General features: G+C 40.2%; 1 protein-coding gene across 1 annotated transcript; it reads right to left on the reverse strand.

Moving 5' to 3' along the window:
* Window positions 1-2207: 2207 nt before the first annotated feature.
* Window positions 2208-26975, reverse strand: LOC120060145 (NACHT, LRR and PYD domains-containing protein 12-like). The gene is made up of 11 exons (XM_039009249.1): window positions 26923-26975; window positions 21810-21923; window positions 16908-16954; window positions 13935-15723; window positions 13644-13817; window positions 11615-11785; window positions 7802-7975; window positions 7460-7630; window positions 3535-3729; window positions 3402-3436; window positions 2208-3101 (listed from the first exon to the last, which is right to left on the reverse strand). Exons 2-11 carry the CDS (start codon window positions 21875-21877, stop codon window positions 2536-2538), a joined length of 3390 nt encoding a protein of 1129 aa, XP_038865177.1. The 5' UTR covers window positions 21878-21923; window positions 26923-26975; the 3' UTR covers window positions 2208-2535.
* Between the last annotated feature and the right edge of the window lie 801 nt (window positions 26976-27776).

Genomic DNA, 27776 nt, shown 5'->3' on the forward strand with positions numbered 1-27776 from the left:
AAACTAACCAACAAACAACTTCATCAGATGACAGTCTTATAACATGTTATTCAATAAATCTATGTTTTGTTCGAAAAATGTGCATATTTCAGGTATAAATCATAGTTTACATTGCAGCTACAATCAGAAATTGCACCGAAAGCAGCCATAATAATTACAGACACCAACGTCAAATACCTAATTACTCATCATAAAACATTTCTGAAAAATACATAGTGTACAGCAAATGAAAGACAGGCATCTTGTGATTCCAGCCAATATTTCCGATTTATTAAGTGTTTTACAGCGAAAACACAATATAGCGTTATATTAGCTTACCACAATAGCCAGAAAGACAAGCCAAAAGTTAGCGAAAAGTTAGCGATCGTAACAAACCAGTAAAAGATATATATTTTTTGACTAACCTTGATATTCTTCATCAGATGACAGTCCTATAACATCAGGTTATACATACACTTATGTTTTGTTCGAAAATGTGCATATTTAGAGCTGAAATCAGTGGTTACACATTGTGCTAACTTAGCTACTTTTTCCCACAACATCCGGATATTTTTCTGACACTTTTTCTGACACACATATTCTGACCAAATAGCTATTCATAAACATAACTAAAAAATACATGTTGTATAGGAAATGATAGATCCATTAGTTCTTAATGAAATCGCAGTGTTAGAATTCTAAAAATAACTTCATTACGATATGCAGCTTCGGTATAGCTAGAGTACCCAAACGTTGGGCGTCGGCGACTAGTTCACATGTACGACAGATATGAAATAGCATCATAAAATGTTTCTTACTTTTGCTGATCTTTCATCAGAATGTTGGACAAGGTGTCCTTTGTCAAGAACAATCGTTGTTTGGATTTGGAACGTCCATTATCCCTCTCGATTTAGCAAGCACACTAGCCAAGTGGCACGACGCTCTCCATGTCAACAAACGGAAGAGAACGGAACACGGCAAAACTCCCAAAAAATTTTCAATAATCTGATGAAACTATATTGAAAAAACATACTTTACGATGATATGGTCACATGTATCAAATAAAATCAAAGCCGGAGATATTAGTCGCCTATAACGGCAGCTAAACAGAAGGCAAATCCAAGTCCCCCTGCGCGCTCTCCAGAAAACAGGAAATGGGCGGACACGTCATACAAAGAGCTTGTATTCCACTTCAGACCAAGATAAACACTAAATTTCTTCTCTCACCGCCTCTTGACATCCAGGGGAAGGTCTATGAAGTGCACGTATACTCTTACGTATCATGCCCATTTATAGGCAGGAAGTAGAACAGAGCCCCGATTTCAGACTTTCCACTTCCTGGTCAGGAAGTTTGTGCCAAATGAGTTCTGTTTGACTCACAAATATAATTCAAACGGTTTTAGAAACTAGAGAGTGTTTTCTATCCAATAGTAATAATAATATGCATATTGTACGAGCAAGAATTGAGTACGAGGCCGTTTGAAATGGGCACCTTTTATCTGGCTACTCAATACTGCCCCTTCAGCCCAAACAGGTTAACACAGTGTCCAAAGAAGGGCTAGAAGTATACAGAATGGTGTCGTCTGCGTAGAGGTGGATCAGAGAATCACCAGCAGCAAGAGCGACATCATTGATGTATACAGAGAAGAGAGTCGGCCCGAGAATTGAACCCTGAGGCACCCCCATAGAGACTACCAGAGGTCCGGACAACAGGCCCTCTGATTTGAGACACTGAACACTGTCTGAGAAGTAGTTGATGAACCAGGCGAGGCAATCTTTTGAGAAACCAAGGCTGTTGAGTCTGCCGATAAGAATGTGGTGATTGACAGAGTCGAAAGCCTTGGCCAGGTCGATGAATACAGCTGCACGGTATTGTCTTTTATTGATGGCGGTTATGATATCGTTTAGGACCTTGAGCATGGCTGATGTGGATCCATGACCAGCTCAGAAACCAGATTGCAAAGCGGAGAAGGTACGGTGGGATTCGAAATGGTCGGTGATCTGCTTGTTAACTTGGCTTTCGAAGACCTTAGAAAAGGCAGGGTAGGATACATATAGGTCTGTAACAGTTTGGGTCTAGAGTGTCTCCCCCTCTGAAGAAGGGGATGACCGTGGCAGCTTTCCAATTTTTGGGGATCTCAGACGATACGAAAGAGAGGTTGAACAGGCTAGTAATAGGGGTTGCAACAATTGCGGCAGATCATTTTAGAAAGAGAGGGTCCAGATTGTCTAGCCCAGCTGATTTGTAGGGGTCCAGATTTTGCAACTCTTTCAGAACATCAGCTATCTGGATTTGGGTGAAGGAGAAATGGGGGAAGCTTGGGCAAGTTCTCTTTTAATAAATATTTTTGGGGATATTTGAAAACACTGCATCTTTTAAAGCTTGGTGTGTTATGCAAAGTGAATTTTAAACTGCATGAGTAAACTGATTTTTAACGTGCAGCTCAATGGCTGCGTTTAGTTAGGCAGACAAATTCTGATCTTTTTTCCCACTAATTGGTATTATGTTTCACTGAACACATCAAATGTGTGGCCGTCACAATTATCATGACAAACTTATGACTGTGTTTCTTTGAAGGCTTTGGTGTCTACATGGCACAGGGTCACTGAAGAGCCAACCCAAAGCCTAAACCCTGGGTAAAGAGGTTTAGTGAATTTGGCTTGGAACGTGTGCAGTAGAGTTGCTGTGTCTGAGGAGATGCTGTAGAAGGACAGAGTGCCAGCCGGCCAGTCCAGATACACTCCTACTCTGTTGGAGCAGGGGACAGGTATGAAAGTACACCTATTATTGTACAAGGCTTTGTACTTCTGATCAGAGCACAACATTCTCCAGGACTTGTCATTAAATCCAAACCCACAGTCTTTCCCCACTCCTTTCCTGCTGATTCCTTTATACGTTACTGCTATATCAACCAAATCCCCGCTCCACTCTGCCTCCCAGTAGCAGCGCCCAGTCAGACCTTCTCTACAAAGCACCTGTGTCCAGTCCATAAATCTGTCTGGGTGATCAGGATACAGTTGTTCTTCTATCTCCCACGTCACCTTTCTGTTGTCCTCAGACAGAGAGAGATGTCGGTTTGCTGTGTTCGGGTCCAGTGTTAGCTCACATGCAACTACTGAGGCTAATCAAGGAAGAACAGAGTATGTAAAAGTCATTATGCAATGCGCTGTAAGTATCCAGAACAATTTTCAAAACATGAGTGAAGACGGACGACCGACTTCATTCGTAATAAGCCTGATAAAAACTACATGAAAAAAATGTGTTGTTCCTTCATACACTCTGCAATGAAAAATGACAAATGGAATGAAGTCATGGTTGGCCGTCCGCCTTCACTAGTGTGCTGTTTTTTCATACTTTTTGGATACTTAGTAATTTGCCCTATTCAAGACGTAAAAGCTTGATTTAACAGCAAATAACTTACATCTCTGAAACAGCAAAAACTCTTCACCGTGGCCACTGCAAGAAAAGCACAAGGACATGAAGTGACTCTGAAAACCTTATTGTATATTGTACATTTGTTTACATTTGACAGATTAAAAACAGAACTGTTTTACCTGACTGTTTTGAGATGATATTGAGGATCCTCCAGGGCAGCAGTGAGCAGCTCTACTCCTGGGTCTCCTGGGTCTTCTAGATCTCCTAGATCTCCTGGGTCTCCTGGCTGACTGTAACTCAGGTCCAGTTCTTTCAGGTGTGATGAGTTTGAGCTGAGAGTTGAGTTGTTCTTTGTGATGTTACATCGGTTCAGCCTAAAAAAAATATTTTAAAAAAGCTACATCTTAGTGGCTAATGTAATGAAGTGGAATTGTAATGTATTGGGGGCAGCCACTAACACTAGGGGTATCAGGAGGGAACTATTGTCACGACTTCCGCCGAAGTTGGTCCCTCTCCTTGTTTGGGCGGCGTTCGGCGGTCGACGTCACCGGTCTTCTAGCCATCGCCGATCCACCTTTAATTTTTCATTTGTTTTGTCTTGTTTTCCCACACACCTGGTATTCATTCCCTCATTACATGCCGTGTATTTAACCCTCTGTTCCCCCCATGTCTGTGTGTGTAATTGTTGATTGTCAGGTTGGCACTCTTCCGGCTGGTTTGCGTCGGGTTCTATTTTACACCCGCGCTTTTTGACAGCCTGTACTTTGTACCTTGTTATTTTGTACTTAGTGCTGCCTCACCTGTTCTGAGAGCATTTGTTTTTGTGACGCGATTGCGTTCTATTCTTATGATGTTGCCTCAGTAAAGTGCCTTGTCCACTCATCTCTGCTCTCCTGCGCCTGACTTCCAATGCACCAGCTACACCCACATCTTGACAACTATTTACAGGGCTATTTGTTTTCTAAACAAATTGTTTCATATTCAGGACGATATATTTGACATTTGCTACAATTACATGCAAATAAATGTTGAACCGTAGCCAGGGAGAGCCCACTAGCCGCTACGCTAGTCAGAGACCCAGATCGGCTACTTGATTTGAATGATTTAACCTTTATTTAACCAGATAAACCAGTTCACATTTGCAATAACTACCTACACTGAGAAACATAGTGATACATACAACTACTCCAACAACAGCAGCAATCACATCATGGGGTTGGAGTAAGATCTTTCATATACAGAGCCTTCAGAAAGTATTCACACCCCTTGACTTTGTCCACATTTTGTTGTGTTACAAAGTGAGATTCAAATTGATATAATTGTTGTTGTTTTTTGTCAAAGGTCTACACAAAATACATACATTTCAAAGTGGAAGAAATTCTAACATTTGTAAAAAAATATATATATAAAAAAAAAACGCTAATATATCTTGATTAGATAAGTGTTCAACCCCCTGAATCAATACATATTAGAATCATTGCTAGACAGCCATTTTTAAGACTTGCCATAGATTTTCAAGTCGGTTTAAGTCAAAACTGTAATTAGGCCACTCGGGAACATTCACTGTCTTATTGGTAAGCAACTCCAGTTTATATTTGACTTTGTGTTTAAAGTTATTGTACTGTTCAGATGAAAAGTGAATTTGTCTCCCAGTGTCTGTTGGAAAGCAGACTGAACTAGGTTTTCCTCTAGGATTTTGCCTGTGCTTAGCTCTATTCCATTTATTATTATCCTAAAAAAACTTCCCAGTCCTTAACAATGACATTCATACCCATAACATGAAATGGCCACCACCATGCTTGAAAATATGAAGAGTGGTACTCAGTGATGTGTTGTGTTGGATTTTCCCCAAACATAACGCTTTGTATTCAGAACATTAAATACATTTCTTTGCCACATGTTTTGCAGTTTTACGTTAGTGCCTTAATGCAAACAGGATTATAATTATATACAGGCTCCCTTCTTTTCACTCTGTCAATTAGGTTAGTATTGTGGAGTAACTACAATGTTGTAGTTACAATTTTGGCTGTGATAGTTTTCTCCTACAACAGTCATTAAACTCTAACTGTTTTACAGTCCCCATTGGCCTCATGGTGAAATCCCTGAGCAGTTTTCTTCCTTACTGGCAACTGAGTTAGGAAGGACGCCTGTATCTTTGTAGTTACTGGGTGTATTGATACACCATCCAAAGTGTAATTCATAACTTCACCATGGTGAACGGGATATTCAATGTCTGTTTATTTTCTTCTAAACCATCTACCAATAAGTGCCCTTCTTTGTGAGGCATTGGAAAACCTCCCTGGTCTTTATGGTTGCTTGAAATTCACTGCTCGATTGAGGGTCCTTACAGATAATTGTATGTGTGGGGTACAGAGATGAGGTAGTCATTCAAAAATCATGTCAATTAAACTTAATGTGACTTGTTAATCACATTTCTACTCCTGAACTTATTTAGGCCTGCTATAACAAAAGGGGTTGAATACCTATTGACTCACGACATTTCAACTTTTCATTTTATATAAATGTTTTACCTTTCAAGAAAAAAATATTCATTTTTGACATTATGGGGTATTGTATGTAGGCCGGTGACAGAATCTCAGTTTACTCCATTTTAAAATCAGCCTGTAACACAACAAAATGTGGAAAAAGTCAAGGGGTGTGAATACTTTCTGAAGGCAGTGTACATAGGCCAAACGGACTGGAAAAATGTACTAATGGAGATCAGGGCATTACAATCACACAGTGAATTTAAGAAAGCCTTTTTTTAAATGTTAAGAAGAAACTTTGTATTTTTACCTAATAAAAAGATCTCCATGTGAAGCTATTTGTAAATATGTATGTATATATAAAAAGGTACTTAGTTGTATTAGTAGTTGTAGCAGTAGTTTATATTAGTTGTAGTAGTAGTTGTAGCAGTAGTTTATATCAGTTGTAGCAGTAGTTTATATCAGTTGTAGCAGTAGTTTATATCAGTTGTAGCAGTAGTTTATATCAGTTGTATGAGTAGTTGTAGCAGTCGTTTATATTAGTTGTAGGCCTATTATTAGTTGTAAAAATGTTTATGCTTTTATTTTTTAAACTTTTCAGTGATATCCAAATTGGTAGGTACATTCTTGTCCTATCGATGCAACTCCGGTACGGACTCAGGAGAGGCAAAGGGCGAGAGCCATGTGTACTACGAAACACGACCCTGCCAAGCCGCACTGCATCTTGACACACTTCTCGCTTAACCCAGAAGCCAGCCGCACCAATGTGTCGGAGGAAACAACATACAACTGGCCACCGAAGTCAGCGTGCATGAGCCCGGCCCGCCACAAGGAGTCGCTAAAGCGCGAGTGGACAAGGACATCCCAGCAGGCCAAACCCTCCCCTAACCCGGACGACGCTGGGCCAATTGTGTGCCGCCTCGTGTGTCTCCCGGTCGCGGCACAGCCTGGGATCGAACCCGGGTCTGTAGTAACGCCTCAAGCACTGCAATGCAGTGCCTTAGAACACTATGCCACTCGAGAGAACCTTTATGCTTTAATCTAAGTTTTCATTTTTTATGATTAATATTATTTAATTGTTATTATTAGACGTTGTTATTTTATGATTTAATTGTAATTAGACAGTTGCCATATTATTATTTAATAGTTATCATTAGACATTAGCTACCATACTATTAGTATTTAATTGTTATTATTAGACAGTAGTTGCCATATTATTATTATTTAATTGTTATTGTTATTAGACAGTAGATGCCATATTATTATTATTTAATTGTTATTTTTATTACAGTAGTAGCCATATAATTATCATTTAATGTTTTAAGAATCCACTGTTGTATGAACAGTAGATCAGAGAAGATATATCAAGAGGTGACAGTAACAATTTGATATTCTATGTACAGACGCTCACTTGTTCACCAGTAAAACTGACTGTACGCACATCTCAGAGGAGACGTGGGATTCATTCGAACACACTATATGATCACGTTGATATTGTTAAATACAGAATCTTGCGTGGAAATAAGCGAATGTCCATTTTACGATCAATCACATTCATTTAATAAATGAGGGCCAAAGTTAATATATAGTTGTAAAGTCAGGTTGCTAAATAATTCACCTCAGTGTCTCCAGTTTACATTGCAGACTCCCCAGTCCAGCAGACAGCAGCTCCACTCCTGAATCCTGCAGGTCATTGTCACTTAGATCCAGCTCTCTCAGGTGTGCGTTTGAGATGAGAACGGAGGCCAACTCTTCGCAACATCTTTCTGTGAGTTTACATCTATTCAACCTAAAAGAAAACAAGTTGGACAAAACAAATTGGATCAAAATTCACCTGTATTTGCACAGTGTAACACCAGAACTCCCTGAAAATATATTTATTTCAAAAGCTTTCAAATAAATATTCTAAATTAAGATATTCAACAAGGTTCTGCTCTTCAATAACGCCAGTAATACTGACCTCAGTGTCTGTAGTTTACAGGTTGGACTGCCCAGTCCGGCAGAGAGCAGCTTCACTCCTGAATCCTGCAGGTCATTCACACCCAAGTCCAGCTTTCTCAGGCATGAGGAATTTGAGCTAAGAACTGAGGCCAGTGCTTCACAACAATGCTCTGTGAGGTTACATCCACGTAGCCTATAATATAAATACATTTTTGAAGTAATTACATTTATACAGCATTTAGGCATTTCTCTTTTTTGACAGTGTGTGGATCTCCATCTCCTCCAGAATTTTAATACCTACGCACCTGGAACAGACATGATTTGGTATAAAGGATATTTAAAGAGTGCAGACGTCCTCCTATCATGCCCAGGGAAATGGATAATGGGGTAGGATCATCTCATATTTAGGGGGTCTGCTAGTCTGTGAACAATTGTATTTTATTCATTGATGAGTTGGACATACTGCATAGCTCATTCCCCGACCATGGCTGACCTCTGACCCTACTCGGAGACTTCAACCTCCCGACACCTTCGACTCAGTTCTTTGCACTTCTTTCCTTTTTTTGACCTCACCCTTTCCCAGTCCCCTCCAACTCACAAGGTAGGCAATGTAGTTGATCTCATCTTCACTACACTCTTAGAAAAAAGGTTATTCTGCTGTTCCCATAGGAGAACCCTTTTTAGTTTCAGGTAGAAAACTTTTGGTTCCATGTAGAACCCTTTCCACATTCCAATTCTCATTTACACAATAATGACCTGCATATACTGAAAAACAGACAGTGCCACATACTGTACAACAACATTATGAGGTTGGAGAATGATCTTTCAGATACAGTACAAAGGCCCTACTGACTGGAATCATTTACCCGTCGAGATCAGGCATTAAAATCAACAGTGAATTTAAGAAAGCCCTTTTTCTAATGTTAAGAACAAACTGTTTGTGTTTTAACTAATAAAAACATCCCTATGTGAAGATACTTGTAAATATATACAGTACCAGTCAAAAGTTTGGACACACCTACTCATTCAAGGGTTTTTCTTTATTTTTACTATTTTCTACATTGTAGAATAACAGTGAAGACATCAAAACCAGGAAATAACACATATGGAATCATGTAGTAATCAAAAAAGTGCAAAACAAATCAAAATATATTTTAGAATTTAGATTTTAGATTCTTGATGACAGCTTTGCACACTCTTGGCATTCTCTCAACCAGCTTCAATTGGAATGCTTTTCCAACAGTCTTGAAGGAGTTCTCACATATGCTGATCACTTGTTGGATGCTTTTACTTCACTCCGCGGTCCAACTCATCCCAAACCATCTCAATTGGGTTGAGGTCAGGTGATTGTGGAGGCCAGGTCATCTGATGCAGCATTCCATCACTCTCCTTCTTGGTCAAATAGCCCTTACACAGCCTGGAGGTGTGTTGGGTCATTGTCCTGTTGAAAAACAAATGATAGTCCCACTAAGCGCAATCCAGATGGGATGGCGTATCGCTGCAGAATGCTGTGGTAGCCATGCTGGTTAAGTGTGCCATGAATTCTAAATAAATCCCTGACAGTGTCACCAACAAAGCACCCCCACACCATCACACCTCCTCCTCCATGCTTCACGGTGGGAACCACACATGCAGGGATCATCTGTTCGCCTACTCTGCGTCTCACAAAGACACAGCGGTTGAAACCTAAAATCTCAAATTTGACTAGCTGGTCAGGAGTCTTATGGTTTGGAGGCAGAAGCTGTTAAGCAGCCTTTTGGACCTAGACTTAGAGCTCCGGTACTGCTTGCCGTGCGGTAGCAGAGAGAACTGTTTATGACCAGGCTGGCTGGAGTCTTTGACAATTTTTAGGGCCTTCCTCTGACACCACCTGGTATATAGGTCCTGGATGGCAGGAAGCTTTGCCCCAGTGATGTACTGGGCCGTACACACTACCCTCTGTAGTGCCTTGCGGTCGGAGGTCGAGTTGTTGCTATACCAGGCAGTGATGCAACCAGTCAGGATGCTCTCGATGGTGCAGCTGTATATCTTTTTGAGGATCTGAGAACCCATGCCAAATCTTTTCAGTCTCCTGAGAGGAATAGGATTGTCGTGCCCTCTTCATGACTGTCTTTGTGTGTTTGGACCATGATAGCTTGTTGGTGATGTGAACACCAAGGAACTTGAATCTCTCAACCTGCTCCAGTGTAGCCCCGTCGATGAGAATGGGGGTGTGCTCAGTCCTTTTCCCGTAGTCCACAATCATCTCCTTTGTCTTGATCTCATTGAGGGAGAGGTTGCTATCCTGGTACCACACGGCCAGGTCTCTGACCTCCTCCCTATAGGCTGTCTCATCATTGTCGGTGATCAGGCATCTTTCTGTGAGTTTACATCTATTCAACCTAAAAGAAAACAAGTTGGACAAAACAAATTGTGTCATCGGCAAACTTAATGATGGTGTTGGAGTCGTGCCTGGCCATGCTGTCATGGGTGAACAGGGAGTACAGGAGGGGACTGAGCACGCACCCCTGAGGGGCCCCCGTGTTGAGGATCAGCGTGGCAGATGTGTTGTTACCTACCCTTACCACCTGGGGGAGGCCCGTCAGGAAGTCCAGGATCCAGTTGCAGAGGGAGGTGTTTAGTCCCAGGGTCCTTAGCTTAGTGATGAGCTTTGAGGGCACTATGGTGTTGAACGCTGAGCTGTAGTCAATGAACAGCATTCTCACGTAGGTGTTCCTTTTGTCCAGCTGGGAAAGGGCAGTGTGGGGTGCGTCTGTGGATCTGTTTGAGCGGTATGCGAATTGGAGTAGGTTTAGGGTATCCGGGAGGATGCTGTTGATGTGAGCCTTGACCAGCCTTTCAAAGCACTTCATGGCTACAGACGTGAGTGCTACGGGTCGGCAGTCATTTAGGCAGGTTACCTTTGTGTTCTTGGGCACGGGGACTATGGTGGTCTGCTTGAAACATGTTGATATTACAGACTCAGTCAGGGTCATGTTGAAAATGTCAGTGAAGACACTTGCCAGTTGGTCAGCGCATGCTCGGTGTACACGTCCTGGTAATCCATCTGGCCCCGCGGCCTTGTGAATGTTGACCTGTTTAAAGGTCTTAATCACATCGGCTACGGAGAGCGTGATCACACAGTTATCCGGAACAGCTGATGCTCTCATGCATGCTTCAGTGTTGCTTGCCTTGAAGCCAGCAACATATTGTCACGCCCTGGCCTTAGTATTCTTTGTTTTCTTTATTATTTTAGTTAGGTCAGGGTGTGACATGGGGAATGTATGTGTTTTTTGTAGTGTCTAGGGTGGTTGTAAAGTTTAGGGGGTTTATTAGAGTAGTTGGGTTCATGTTTAGTATAGAAGTCTAGCTGTGTCTATGGTTGAGTGTAGGTATCTAGGAAAGTCTATGGTTGCCTGAATTGGGTCTCAATTAGAGACAGCTGGTTATTGTTGTCTCTGATTGGGAGCCATATTTAAGGCAACCATAGGCTTTAGCTGTTTGTGGGGAATTGTCTATGTCGATGTTCTATGTTGCATGTATGCACTTAGTTCTTGCTTAGCTTCACGTTCGTCTGTTTGTTGTTTTTTGTTTCGGTTTTTTCCTTCTTCTAATAAAGAGAAGATGTACTTTCCACGCGCTGCGCCTTGGTCCTCTCTCAGTCCCTTTGACGATCGTGACACATATGCCATATTATTATTACTATTATTATTTATTTTTAATTAGATAGTAGTTGCAATATTATTATTATTACGTAATTGTTCATGTTAACAATTTATGAACAGTCACATTCATTTAATAAATGAAGGCCAAAGTAAATATGGTTGTAAACTCAAGTGCTCCAATAATTCACCTCAGTGTCTCCAGTTTACATTGCAGACTCCCCAGTCCAGCAGACAGCAGCTCCACTCCTGAATCCTGCAGGTCATTGTCACTCAGATCCAGCTCTCTCAGGTTTGAGTTTGAGATGAGAACTGAGGCCAACTGTTCACAACATCTCTCTGTGAGTTTACAGCTATTCAACCTAAAATGAAACAAGTTGGACAGAACAAATTGGATACAAATCATCCACTACTTAGATTCTACTCATGAAACTCTTAGAAGCCAAAGTAACAGGCCATTATCACTTCAGAGGCATAACAATTTACTCATTAACCACGTTTCCATTCACAGTTTTTATGTGAGAAAAGTCATACAGTATAAAAAATAATCATAAGCTGTAATGGAAACAGGAAGTTTTGGTACAATTTTATAAATGCCAAAAGATAATTTGTTCATGTATTTTTACATATTTTGCCATGAGGCTGAGAGAAAAAGTTGCTGTTTGAAAGACGGGACAATCAACATTTCTCTTAAGGCCTTAACACTTGTTGGACTAAAAATGAAAAGCCTTTTATGGTGTCTGACTAAGTTGACATAAATCCAGTTGTTTGCATCTTATGTGTTTTATTTTTTTCTATAAAATTAGGAGGTCGTTCCTTTACATGGTATGATAGCTGATACTTTGGTCTATCAAAATATATTTAAAATGTTGTTAATATTGATTGTTTAATTCTAATATTAGATGATTCAAATATGTAATACAAAACTCCAATCTTATTTGTTTTGTTTTATAGTACTATTAAATGCTTCAGGGTTAATTTGTTAGCATTTTGGCACATTTTTAAAGATTTAGAACATAGTACAACATTTAAAGCAGACACTATCTCTTATGTCTAGCACAGAAAATACTTCAATTGTTTAAGTATATGTTGCAGAACAGTGATTTTGTAAATATTTTAGCAGAAAATATTCTATATATTCAATAGAACAACAAAATCAATCTGAAGGGGGTTAGCAATCAGTGACGGAGTTGACAAATAGCCACTGACAGAGTTGACAACAGATACTCAAAACAAACATATTTTCTGCATCTAAAAATCCAATTTGTAAAATTATTCATTTGAAAATCCCCAATAAAAAAATAACTATTCTATCAGATCTTTCAGCACTCTGACGGAGTTGATGCTGATGTCTTACGGAGTTGATGCTGATGTCTTACGGAGTTGATGCTGATGTCTTACGGAGGTGATGCTGATGTCTTACGGAGTTGATGCTGATTTCTTACGGAGTTGATGCTGATGTCTTACGGAGGTGATGCTGATGTCTTACGGAGTTGACATTAGACTAAAATCTGACTGTGTTGATGTTTTAAGGAGTTGACAAAAATTGCATTTTCTTCTTCATTCATGTGGTATACACAGTAGCAATTTAGTTTTTCCTCAGTTGTTTTATGACTCTTGAATCTAATTAAATGTAACATATTTGAAGCAAAACTCAAATTTGATCTTAGTCTATCAGGCCAATGGAGTTGATAGTTTACGGTTGTGACCATGGTGATTCCAATATTGTTTGTTTAAATATATCAAAAGTAGAGTTAATGCACAAAATGTAATGAGGACATGAAGGGGTCCTTGTAGTAAAGCTGAACTTGCTCATTCCTGATTAATCAGTTGAGTTGACCAAATCTCCTGACTCATCTTTTTGGAATCACAGTTTTTAGATAAATATTCTGTGGCCTCAAGCAGCAGTTATTGGAAACGCGTAAAGAGTCAAAACAGGAAATGCAGTGCAAGGAGGTTGGTTGCGAGGGGCAATAGTGTGATACGCAGGACTCGTAATCCACCAGTGGCAGTGGTTCAGATCCAACAAAAGGTGCCTGATTTATCAACGTTTCGTATTTGACGGATCTGATTGTTAAATCAGAGTTCAATGTTTACCTGCATGCGACATGAAACTAACATAATTACACACCCTTACATCGCAATATTTGGGTAGGAAAATCCACTTTATGATCATATCAGCGCACCTTCATTTGATAAGGGCCAATGTAAATAACTCACCTCAGTGTTTCCAGTTTACACTGTGGATTCCCCAGTCCAGCAGACAGCAGCTCCACTCCCGAATCTTGCAGGTCATTGTCACTCAGGTCCAGTTCTTTCAGTTGTGAAGAGTTTGAGCTGAGAGCTGATGCCAACTCTTTACAACATCTCTCTGTGAGTTTACATCTATTCAACCTGAATAGAACATCAATTGAAATTGAATCAACATAATGTGAACATTTTCAAACATAACGGCCAAAATATTAAGTCTAACACACCCAGCCAAGTTATGAAACCATTATAGGTACTTACAGAGCTGTTCTGGAGGCTTTGACCACTGGCAGCAGCCTCAGAAGACCTTCCTCTGATCTGGAGAACCTATTTAGGTCAAGAACATCCAGCTCCTCTTCTGAAGTCAGCAACACAAAGACCAGAGCTGACCACTCTGTAGGTGACAATTTGGCTTCTGAGAGACTTCCTGAGTTTAAGTAGCTTTGGATCTCCCACACTAGATAGTGGTCATTCAGCTCATTCAGACAGTGGAACAGATTGATGCATTTCTCTGGTGAGGGATTCTCCCTTATCTTCTCGTTGATGTATTTGACCGTTTCCACATTTGTCAGTGAGCTGCTCCCTGTTTGTGACAGTAGGCCTCGTAGGAGAGTCTGATTGGACTCCAGTGAAAGGCCCAGAAGAAAGCGGAGGAACAGATCCAGGTGTCCATTCTCGCTCTGTAAAGCTTTATCTACTGCACTGTTGTAGAAGTCGATCGTAGATTTGTGTCCGATTGATGATTCATGGTCCCTGAATGAAGATCTCTTTTTGACCAGTGGATTCTCTCTGCTTTGGTTGAATGTGAGAAACACATATAATGCAGCAAGAAACTCCTGAATGCTCAGATGCACAAAGCAGTACACATTCTTCTGGTACAGCCCACATTCCTCTCTGAAGATCTGTGTGCACACTCCTGAGTACACTGATGCTTCTCTGACATCAATGCCACACTCCCTTAGGTCTTCCTCATAGAAGATCAGATTGCCTTTTTCCAGTTGTTTGAGTGCCAGTTTTCCCAGAGAAAGAATTATCGTTTTATCCCAGTGTGGATCTCGGTCATGGTCTTCAAGATACTTCTGAATCCCTTGTTTGGTCTGAAATACCAGAAAGTGTGTGTACATTTGAGTCTGATTCCTGGGCATCTCTCCACTCTCTGCCTGACACAACAGTCTCTCTAGAACAGTGGCCGTAATCCAACTGAAGACTGGTATGTGGCACATGATGTAGAGGCTCCTTGATGACTTAATGTGTGTGATGATTCTGCTGGCCAGGTTCTCATCACTGATTCTATTCTTGAAGTACTCCTCCTTCTGTGGGTCGTTGAAACCTTGTACCTCTGTCACCTGGTCAACACACTCTGGAGGAATCTGATTGGCTGCTGCTGGTCGGGATGTTATCCAGACAAGAGCAGAGGGGAGCAGATTCCCCTTGATGAGGTTTGTTAGCAGCACATCCACGGAGGTTGACTGTGTGACATCACAGCAGCTCTCGTTGTTCTTGAAGTCTAGAGGAAGTCGAAACTCATCCAGACCATCAAGAACAAACATAACTTTGTAGCTGTCAAAGTTGGAGATTCCAGATTCTTTAATCTCAATGAAATAGTGATCTATAAGTTCATTCAAACAGATTATTTTATTTTTCATGAAATTCAGCTCCCGAAAAGGAAGTGGAAATATGAACTGTACATCCTGATTAGCTTTTCCTTCAGCCCAGTCCAGAATGAACTTCTGCACAGAGACTGTTTTTCCAATGCCAGCCACTCCCTTTGTCAGCACAGTTTTGATAGGTTTGTCTTGTCCAGGTGAGGGTTTAAAGATGTCGTTACATTTGATTCGTGTCCCTTGTGCTGCTGATTTCCTGGAAGCTGTTTCAATCTGTCTCACCTCGTGTTCGTTATTGACATCTCCGCTTCCACCCTCTGTGATGTAGAGCTCTGTGTAGATCTTATTGAGAAGTGTTGAGTGGCCTTGTTTAGCTATTCCCTCAAATATGCATTCATGTCTCTTCTTCAGGGTAGATTTGAGTCGGTACACCAGAGGAAGTTCATCTATTTGATGAAACAAGTATTATAAATAGCAAAATCCTTAACTTTATAGATGTAGTTTGACCGATATTCCAATGTTCCCTGATAATTACTAAAGTGTAGTGTACACCCCTCAATTTAAAGAATGCAAATTACAAATACATTTTCCATAATCCTGAAACCATTATGTTCAGTTACATTCATCATTTTCAGCATCAGTGGTCTAATAAATGTATTAGGAGGAATAACATGCACATAACATAAGGACTCTCAACATTAGAAACACTGTGAAGGATGATAACTCATTTTTATTCGTTAGCTCTAGCAGTATAGAGGTTAATTAAAGGGATCTTCCACTCAAAATATAAATCTCTTATGATTTGTCCACTTACCTTGGCTATTTTTGGCTTTTGGATAAGTATTTTGTTCACAGAGGTGGTTGAGCACAAAAGTGTACGTCTGATTTATCAAACTTTTCCATTTGACTGATCTGAGCGAGTAAACAAGTTCACTGCATAAATACATTTTACATGATCATTTGCTTGCGCGCAAACATACATTCACATAATTACAGATCCCTACATTGGCCAGATATGAGCAGAATATTCTGCTCCATACTTGAGAAATTCACTTCAGTTTGCAGAATGCTGGGTGACAGTAGAGTAGAGCGCGAAAGTCAAGCAGCACCCAGGAGTCGGGACGAGAGAAAATATAGGAGAGGAGCCCTCATCAGACTACAGTAATACAGGAGAGGAGCCTTCGTCAGACTACAGTAATACGAGAGGAGACGTCGTCAGACTACAGTAATACAGGAGAGGAGACGTCGTCAGTAATACAGTAGAGGAGCCCTCATCAGTAATACAGTAATACAGGAGAGGAGACGTGATCAGACTACAGTAATATAGGAGAGGGCGTCACGACAACAGTAGGTTTTAAGCTGCTACACTGTGTCGTAGCTTTGCCGGCGTGAAGAGCGCGAGACACTATCAAGTGTTATCGAAATACACACAACAACTTTCCTGGGGATTCGACTACAGCCAAGACAAGTTGGAAATAAAATCATTAAGCTGTATTTTGAGAGAAACATCCCTTTAAAACAATGTATTATTTATTAATTATTTAATTTAAACAATCATAGTGATCCATTCCTTATGAATTGATACCAGGAAAGGACTAAAGCTGGCCAATCAGTGAACAAGTGTACTGACCACTCGGAATCTCTGACTCTAACCTCTGCTCTTGGTCACCAATTGTTCTGAAAAAGAAGAAGCAATTCAGATTTTTTTTGCAGGACATTTTTAGCTTTCAGTTGTTTAGAAAAATAAGTTATCATTTGACTCTAATCATGAAAACAAATGTCAGGCAACCATGGCCTATTATACAGTATATATGGAGTGGCTGTGAGACCTGTGTTCAGGATACCCTTTCCTGTGCACTAAACAACCCTACGCTCTGCACATGTAGGTCTTTCTTGAATTATGGTGGCATTTAGGCATGGCAATTTGGAAAAAATGTACTTAATTTTTCAAGATTTTGTGGAAGCTTAATTACTTTAAATACTTTTTTACCAATATGATAACCTTGTGCCATCAGTAGCAGTAGTAACACCAACGATGGTAACACCAATGAGACATTTTAGGTAAATTAGGATTTTCTGAAATGGAGGCAACAAATACAAAAATCTAAGGTCATCAATGCTTAAAAAAGTATTTACTAAACGTTATATGATTAATTGATTTGGCTCAAATTGTTATTTCCCTTTATTTAAATTGAGTAACACTAAATTACATTTTGGATTTAGAAAAAGCATAGTATCAATAGAACACAAATATTTATGACATACTAAAGGGTGTGATTAGCTAATCATTTTCTTTAATACAGACCCCTCTCCCGGTAACAATTTGCACACTGGAGAAAATGCTAAAGCCCTCGTATATTTTTGTAATATGTGATTTTCAAGGTGGTAACACCAATTACATAAAACTGACGAACAGCGATTATACTGTACTAGTAAAAAAATAAAAGGTATTTATCTTCTTTGTTTTTATTGATCTATACAATATACTTTTGATCACTTTCTAGCATCAAAAATAGATAGATATCTCAAAATCCCCTTGTCACTGGAACTCTACACATCACTTCCGGGGCAAGCCAATTTGCTTACCCTAAATACTTGACAATGTTAAGAATTGTTTTATGATGGTCATACCATGAATCATTTAGCTATTTGATTTTGAATTTCAGAACCCTTGTAGGTATACAGTGCATTCAGAAAATATTCAGACTCCTTGACTTTTTCCACATTTTGTTACGTTACAGACGGATTCTAAATTGTACCCCATAATGACAAAGCAAAAACAGGTTTTTAGAAATTTTTGCAAAAAGAAAACTGAAATATCACATTTACGTAGGTATTCAGACTCTTTACTCAGTACTTTGTTGTAGCATCTTTGGCAGGGATTACAGCCTCGAGTCTTCTTGGGTATGACGCTACAAACTTGGCACACCTGTATTTGAGAAGTTTCTCCCAATCTTCTCTACAGATCCTCTCAAGCTCTGTCAGGTTGGATGGGGAGCGTTGCTGCACAGCTATTTTCAGGTCTCTCCAGAGATGTTTGACCGGGTTCAAGACCGGGCTCTGGCTGGGCCACTCAAGGACATTCAGAGACTTGTCCCGAAGCCACTCCTACATTGTCTTGGCTGTGTGCTTAGGGTCGTTGACCTGTTGGAAGGTGAACCTTCGTCCCAGTCTGAGGTCATGAGTGTTTTCATCAAGGTTCTCTCTGTACTTTGTTCTGTTTATCTTCCCCTCAATCTGACTAGTCTCCCAGTGTTGCAGAGATGGTTGTCCTTCTGGAAGGTTCTCCCATCTCCACAGAGAAACTCTGGAGCTCTGTCAGAGTGACCATCGGGTTCTTGGTCACCTCCCTGGCCAAGGCCCTTCTCCCCCGATTGCTCAGTTTGGCCGGGCGGCCAGCCGTAGGAAGAGTCTTGGTGGTTCCAAACTTCTTCCATTTAAGAATGGAGGTCACCATATTCTTTGGGACCTTCAATGCTGCAGACATTTTTTCGTACCCTTCCCCAGATCTGTGCATTGACAAAATCCTGTCTCGGAGCTCTACGGACAATTCCTCATGGCTTGGTTTTTGTTCTGACATGCACTGCCAGCTGTGGGACGTTATATAGACAGGTGCGTGCCTTTCCAAATCATGTCCAATCAACTGAATTCACCACAGGTGGACTCCAAGTTGTAGAAACATCTCAAGGATAATCAATGGAAACAGGATGCACCTGAGCTCGATTTCGAGTCTAATAGCAAAGGGTCTGAATACTTATGTAAATAAGTTTCTTTTTTTTTTTTTATATATATTAGCAACAATTTCAAGAAAACTGTTTTTGCTTTGTCATTATGGGGCATTGTCTGTAGACTGATGAGATTTTAGTTGTTGAAACATTGGATTTGGCCTTAATGCTATTAGCCTATGGAAACACATTGGATAACAGATTCATACATGGAAAAACATCGTTTTTTAAAATCTGGATGCTGTTTTGTGGTATGTTAAACTGGGATTTAAGGAATACCACTTTACTGTAGAGGAACATTTCTCTCTAAAATCACATTGTCAGATGTTTCCAGCCGGGCTGGGGTCAATTCAAAATTGTAAGCAGTCAATTCAGGAAGTGATTTTAATAAAATAAAATAAAGTAAAAAACTTAAATAAATAGCTTCTGTTCCTCAGTCATTGAAAATATATCGGCTTTTTTCTAATGTTGAATTGTTACTTAAGTTGACTTCCTGAATTGACTGCCTTCAAACTCAAATTGACCCCAGTCCTGCCACTGGGTACCCGACATCATGTTAACGTGGATAGTTGAGTAATATTTAGTTAAAACATTGATCAATGACATTACAAGCTATATTCACCCACACAAAATGTTAGTTGCATTTCCAATGTGTTATCAGCTTGCTTTCAACCATCTAAAAGCACAACCATATTCCAATGCACAAACAATGTCAGATTTTTGGTTTAATTGTCACCCACATTTTTATCACTGCGCTTTCAACCATTTAAAATCACAGCAAAGTTAAAATGGGAATACAATGTCAGATATTTTGCTTCATCTAATAGCAGAACCAAACAACCAGGACTGCATGGTGATCAATGGCGTTTGAGATTCTAACAGATTATTACAGCAATGTGAAGTTCTCCACTGACCTGTGGCGACCTTTGCATGCTATCTTGAACATGCCGCTTTATATGATTACATAAGAAGACATGTATAGTTACAGTCACCTCTAAATGTGGCCATAGATGTTTTACTCATTTTAAGGTCGAATGTTACATTAGTTTGTAAAACAGCCTTAATTTTAGGCTATTTACTGTCTTAGAAAATAAATATTAAATTGTGTTTGGTTGTGAACGCAACCAAATATCAACATTTGGAGATGTATCTTCTGCAAGTCTGGCTTTAATTCCAGTTCGTCTCCCCCTTCACCAAATATTGATGTTATAGAATAGGACTAAATCAAATAAATGTTTTAAAGCACTTTATATACAAATTTGATTTGATTTAGTCCTATTCTTTAACTTCGATTTTTGGTTGCAATGGAGAAGTGAACGCAACATATCAATTATTCATTTGTAGAAAAACTAGAATTACAGCCAGACTAAGTCAGTGGTACAGATGGAACTATCCAAGCAGAAGATACATCTCCTTTAAATGTTGATATCTGGTTGCGTTGACAAACACAATATCACTAAATATCATTCAATTTTAAAATCAACCAGAGCTTGAAACCCTAGGCTTATGCTATAGACAATTTTTGTTGTTGAATTCTGCGTTGAATTTAAACAATTGCTTGTTGATGGCTTTGTAAATGCTATATTAGCCTAAATAGCATCATTGATGATTGATAAAGCATGGTCACATTTCCTTTGCTCTGTTAAACCCTTTGAGATGACTTCAATAGACAACAGTGAATCCATTTTGTTTTTAAGTAGAGCTCTCTCAACAATCATTCTCACGATACCACGTTGGTATTGGTCAGGGACAACCTATCATAGCTAAGCAGGGCTGGGAAGGGTTAAAGCCTTGGGTGGGAGACCAAACGGTAGCTATAGATCAGTTCTCCCCCTAGGAGGTGTAGCCCAACCTACTGTTTTTTTTTCTGATGGTAGATAAAACGTTGAAAATCTGACGTTGTTTTAAAGGTACACATTGAAGATATTTTATGTAAGGTTTGTCTATGTTGAAATTTGGTTACCCTGATGACATAATCCTGTGGTTGAAATTTCACCCTCAAAAAAAAGTTGATACATTTTTTCAAATCCAATATATTTTCCACGTAGATGCCACGTCACAATACGTTGACAAATTAGATTGAAACAACGTTGATTGAACCAGTTTATGCCCAGTGGTCTGGTTTTCAGAGTCTATGTCAAGTTGAGTCCATTTGTTTTGCAGTGATGTAAAGTACTTAAGTAAAAAATACTTTGAAGTACATCTCAAGATGTTTTTTGGGGGTAATCTGTACTTTACTATTCATATTTTAGACAACTTTTACTTTACCTTCACCACATTCCTATAGAAAATTATATACTTTTTTACCTGACACCCAAAAGTACTCAGTACATTTTGAATGCTTAGCAGGACAGGAAATTAGTGGTCTCTAATCTTGCAGACTCACTAAACACACATGCTTCATTTGGAAAAGATGTCTGAGTGTTGGAGTGCGCCCCCTGGCTAAAAAAAAAGAAAATAGCAAAGTCTGGTTTGCTTTATGTAAGGAATTTGAAATGATTTATACTTTTACTTTTGAAACTTAAGTATATTTTAGAAATTACATTTACTTTTGATACTTAAGTATATTTAAAACAAAATATTTTTAGACTTTTGCTTAAGTGGTATTTTACTAGGAGACTTTCACTTGAGTCATATTCTATTATGGTATCTTTACTTATACTCAAGTATGACAATTGGGTACTTCTTCCACCACTGCTGTTTTGTACATCGGATGACTGAAAAAATGTGACTATGTGACTTCGATTTTAGTGTAATTCATTCATTCCAAATATATAGTCATATATATATATATTGTTTTACTGTACCTTTGTTCATGGGTAAAGTCTCCACCACTGAAGTCTATAGGCAGATATATAGAATTTTCACTCTTCATAGATACACAGCTGGGTAGAGGGGAGCCGGGTCTCTCCTCATGGACCCTGATAAAAACAAAGACACTAGGTTCATTCCATTTGAAGTTGACACACTGGAGATATTTTCCATCTGGATTCTGTTTTGTGCTATGTCGAATTGCAATTTGAGGAATGCCACTTCAAGTTAAAAGGTACATTACACTACAAAAATCACATTCTGCAATGTTGTGGTTGATATTTATTGTCATGAATATTGTCCTGGAGGCAAAACTGAGCGATTTCCCACTAAATGGGCCAGCTGCAATGTCAAAATTGACTACATCGTACATTTTAAGTTAGGTTTAAGCATTAGGGTTAGCAGTGTGGTTAAGGTTAGGGTAAGGTTTAAAATCAGATTGTGTGCCAGCTAGTGACCACTGCAGCACGGCCACCAGGGCAAGATTCATGACAATAAATGCCAACCTGCACTTTGAGACCTGAGTTTTGTACATCAGAGGTCTGAAAACATCTGACAATGTGATTTGGAGTGTAATTTAGTTTTACACTTCGGTATGCAACATGCATTTTTTGTGAATATACACTGCTCAAAAAAATAAAGGGAACACTAAAATAACACATCCTAGATCTGAATGAATGAAATATTCTTATTAAATACTTTTTTCTTTACATAGTTGAATGTGCTGACAACAAAATCACACAAAAATTATCAATGGAAATCAAATTTATCAGCCCATGGAGGTCTGGATTTGGAGTCACACTCAAAATTAAAGTGGAAAACCACACTACAGGCTGATCCAACTTTGATGTAATGTCCTTAAAACAAGTCAAAATGAGGCTCAGTAGTGTGTGTGGCCTCCACGTGCCTGTATGACCTCCCTACAACGCCTGGGCATGCTCCTGATGAGGTGGGGATGGTCTCCTGAGGGATCTCCTCCCAGACCTGGACTAAAGCATCCACCAACTCCTGGACAGTCTGTGGTGCAACGTGGCGTTGGTGGATGGAGCGAGACATGATGTCCCAGATGTGCTCAATTGGATTCAGGTCTGGGGAACGGGCGGGCCAGTCCATAGCATCAATGCCTTCCTCTTGCAGGAACTGCTGACACACTCCAGCCACATGAGGTCTAGCATTGTCTTGCATTAGGAGGAACCCAGGGCCAACCGCACCAGCATATGGTCTCACAAGGGGTCTGAGGATCTCATCTCGGTACCTAATGGCAGTCAGGCTACCTCTGGCGAGCACATGGAGGGCTGTGCGGCCCCCAAAGAAATGCCCGGTGGGTCAGTCATAGTGACTGACCCACCGCCAAACCGGTCATGCTGGAGGATGTTGCAGGCAGCAGAACGTTCTCCACGGCGTCTCCAGACTCTGTCACGTCTGTCACATGTGCTCAGTGTGAACCTGCTTTCATCTGTGAAGAGCACAGGGCGCCAGTGGCGAATTTGCCAATCTTGGTGTTCTCTGGCAAATGCCAAACGTCCTGCACGGTGTTGGGCTGTAAGCACAACCCCCACCTGTGGACGTCAGGCCCTCATACCACCCTCATGGAGTCTGTTTCTGACCATTTGAGCAGACACATGCACATTTGTGGCCTGCTGGAGTTCATTTTGCAGGGCTCTGGCAGTGCTCCTCCTGCTCCTCCTTGCACAAAGGCGGAGGTAGCGGTCCTGCTGCTGGGTTGTTGCCCTCCTACGGCCTCCTCCACGTCTCCTGATGTACTGGCCTGTCTCCTGGTAGCGCCTCCATGCTCTGGACACTACGCTGACAGACACAGCAAACCTTCTTGCCACAGCTCGCATTGATGTGCCATCCTGGATGAGCTGCACTACCTGAGCCACTTGTGTGGGTTGTAGACTCCGTCTCATGCTACCACTAGAGTGAAAGCACCGCCAGCATTCAAAAGTGACCAAAACATCAGCCAGGAAGCATAGGAACTGATCTGTGGTCACCACCTGCAGAACCACTCCTTTATTGGGGGTGTCTTGCTAATTGCCTATAATTTCCACCTGTTGTCTATTCCATTTGCACAACAGCATGTGAAATTTATTGTCAATCAGTGTTGCTTCCTAAGTGGACAGTTCGATTTCACAGAAGTGTGATTGACTTGGGGTTACATTGTGTTGTTTAAGTGTTCACTTTATTTTTTTGAGCAGTGTATTTTAATGAATAATTACAATGTAATGAGTAATATAATGAAAAGGGACATTGATGTGCATTTTTTTTAAAACAACATTCCTACCTCCAACATGTCTCCTTGCCCCGAACCACAACACAATCAATAGCTTTAGCCCTGATTTAATCATTATACTGATAGTGGCCGGTTGTTATTATATTAAACACACACAGGCCCTCATTTAGAAACAAGCATGGATTTGAGCACAGAAACGTCAGTGTGCAAATGTCAGATTTATCACAGTTTCGTATTTTGCTGATCTGGCCATGTGAGTTCACTGTTCACTTTTTGGGCGACCTGACCAAATTCAAATAGACATTTTCATTATACAGTAGAGCTGTCATTCTTATTAGGGTTCCCGAGTGGCGCAGCGGTCTAATGCACTGCATCTCAGTGCTAGAGGCGTCACTACAGACACCCTGGTTTGAATCCAGGCTGTATCACAACCGGCCATGATTGGGAGTCCCATAGGGCGGCGCACAATTGGCCCAGCGTCGTCCGGGTTTGGCCGGAGTAGACCGTCATTGTAAATAATAATTTGTTCATAACTGACTTGCCTTGTTAAATAAAGATGAAATAAAACACATTATTGAAAGCAAGTCTAAGAAGTGGTAGATCTGTTTTATCTGCATTATTATTATGCTTCCTGTTAAGTTCAGTTTCTGTATCTTTTATTTTCGGTTTTGTACACCAACTTCAAACAACTGAAAATACAATATTTTGGGTTATGGAAAATGTATTCAAAAGCGGTTTAGATGGGGCGAGTTTGTTTTGTCACAAACTGAAATTAGGCAAACTATTCAAAGTTCAGCAACAAGCACATGGCGGAGTGATTTCTGCATAGTGTACCTTTAATGAATCGGACCGACATTGTGTCTGCATGCTATTTTAAATGATTATTAGATACGGGTAGACAATTCATGATCCATTCCTTAAAAAAAATATATATATATTTAGTTTGGAAATTGACACAGTAGAGCAGAGCAAAGATATGGTATTTTTCATCATCTTGACTTGCCAAAAGTCTGACCAAGATTGTATTTGTTGATTTCACACACAACAACTTACAGTGGAGATCTATGGCCACAACCCCCTTCTCTCTTCCTCTCCATCTGGCTCCTCTGGTGAAGTGAAAGGAAAAGAACAAAGTTCCAGTGTCACTGGAAGACCTCCACCTTTTGAGGCATTTTCTCATTTTCCTGAGCATAGCGCAGATATTTGGTAACACACTTCCCAAAATCTACCCATTTTGGATTGGCGAGCATAGGCTGCTGAGGGGACAACGGCTCATAATAATGGCCCGAACGGAGCAAATGGAACGGCATCAGATACCCGGAAACCACGTGTTTGATACCATTCCACTGATTCCGCTCCAGTCATTACCACGAGCCCATTCTCCCCAACCATTACAAGACCATGGTGCTTGCTACTGAGCAGCAAGGGAACCGCCCCTCTTGTATCCCTACCTTCAGGCTATGCTTAAAACCTACACCCCAGCCACTTCTGGTTTCTTGGCCATTCCACCCCTTCAGGGGGTCAGCTCCCTCTCAGCTCAGTCAAAGCTTTAAGTTGTTTGAAGCATATTTGTATACAATGCTTGTTTTTTTTATAATTTACAAATATATTGTCAACTTTGTATTTGTAGTCAACTTTGTTCTGAAGTTATCATGGTCACAAAGACGGATAAACCATGTGATTCTATGTTGAGTGGAGATCTGTGTATAAAGTGACACAGGAGGGCAAAAAAGCATCAAACGACACACTTTTCTACGAGTGGTCTGAGGAAGGTGTTAGATTACGAGCATTTCAAGTGCAACGTTAATAACAATGCTTTTTGGAAACAGCTCGGAGATTTAACGTTGCTCCTACGAAGGTTCTAACGATGAACTTAGCCTTAAGATGCTTTGGGAAACCGGGCTCAGGAAGAGAATATTCTGGTTCTGGAGTTGATGACAAAGCAAAGACCGTCAGTAACCTACAGAACTTGAGACAAACACATGCAGAATTAAGCCATGGAACTAATTGATTGGCCAGTGAGTGGCCAAGCCTTCCTCACACATACAACTTGCTAATTCATTAAAACCCAGCTCTTTCACACCACCGCCAGCTATTGCACTCATAATTCCAGCTGTGAAAATAGCAAATATATTTCTTACACACCCCCTAGACCTATAGCACTACCACAAAACAGGGCTACTTTCATTTTCAGATCTCCTACATCCATACCATGAATACACAGGATGTTGCCATCGTGTGTTCATCTAGAAGTGCTTGGAACACGATTAAAACCAACCCAGAGTCATGCAGCCTTTTTGGGGTGCCGATAACTAGGACATTGTCTGCATAAATATCAGATGAGAATATGCGCCGCAATGGAACTAATTAGACAAACCCCTGAACCAACCTCAAATCTAAGGGTTCAGACACACCAATAGCGTTTGCTGGCCGAGAGTACTTAGCACCTCTGAACAGAGTACAGTGCTGGCTATAATTTCTAACCGAGTACTCACAGATTTTACATGTAGAATCGGATGAAAATGTAGGCAGTCAGATTTCTACTGCGGATGGTCCCTAAAACATGGTTTGGTGAGGAATCACAAAATATTAAAGCTTGAGATCACGAAACACAATAGTGTTGATTCAAATCACATAGCAACAGTGATGTTCAGGTTAAATGGGTGTGTTTATCCGATAACTGGGTAAACAGGATGTAAGAGAGCGGGACAGAACGTAAGCAAACAAGGGTTCACATATTCCTCACACTGGGTTCCCCTCTTATTACCAAGAACAGACACACCACAGCAGCCACCAAAACAATCAGGAACATCAATAAAACATTACAAATAGTATAATGGTACTGTAAAAATGTGGATTTAAAAAAACTGACTTACAGGTTTGGTGTATTTACTGTTGGTCGTAGAACCACCACCTTGCATTTGACACAGGAAATGGTGGTCTGGTGATTAGGTAGCTTTAAAACAGAGAGGAAGAGGTAAGCAAGAGGTTTCACACCAGTCAAAATCTGTCCACAAAAATAATCGCACAAAGTAAAGAATTTTTGTACGGAAGCAAATGAGCGTTGAATTTGGTAACAGAAAAATGTATTGCGAATTTGCTACATGAGGCTTATTTTATCAAATATACATTTTGTAATGGTTGAGTTGTTACGAATACACTGATATAAGTAGAGGCAAGTGGCATTTCGGCAACTTTTAAAAAACGACTATATCTTGTGCCGGTTGTCATAGAGAGAGGACTGGTCATGGATATAATCTGTTTTAGCATGGACATTGCCATTGAGGGCTTCCACCATTTTAAAGCAGTACAGTGGGTGGGGGTTTCCTATGAGTTGGGAGCAATCAGCCAATGAAGAAGAACAACATTTCCTACTTTAAAAATGGAGATCGCCTCAATGGCGCTGCCCATATTGTCAGACACCATAATGGCACAGATACAAAAGATGAGTCCTCTATCAATTCAATTTTCCATTTAAGGGGCTTTATAGGCATGGGAAACATGTTTACATTGCCAAAGCAAGTGAAATAGATAAAAATGTGAAATAAATACAAAAATGAACATCACACTCACAAAAGTTAAAAAAATAAAGATATTTAAAATGTCCTATTATGTCTATATACAGTGTATATCTCCATAGCCTGCTGCTCACAGGCGTATCTGTCCTCTCATTGGCTAGAATAGTCCCACCTGATCAAATCAAATCTCGCCTTCTGCCTGTCTTCCATCT

Source organism: Salvelinus namaycush, chromosome 15, assembly GCF_016432855.1.
Source record: "Salvelinus namaycush isolate Seneca chromosome 15, SaNama_1.0, whole genome shotgun sequence".
Classification (NCBI taxonomy): Eukaryota; Metazoa; Chordata; class Actinopteri; order Salmoniformes; family Salmonidae; genus Salvelinus; species Salvelinus namaycush.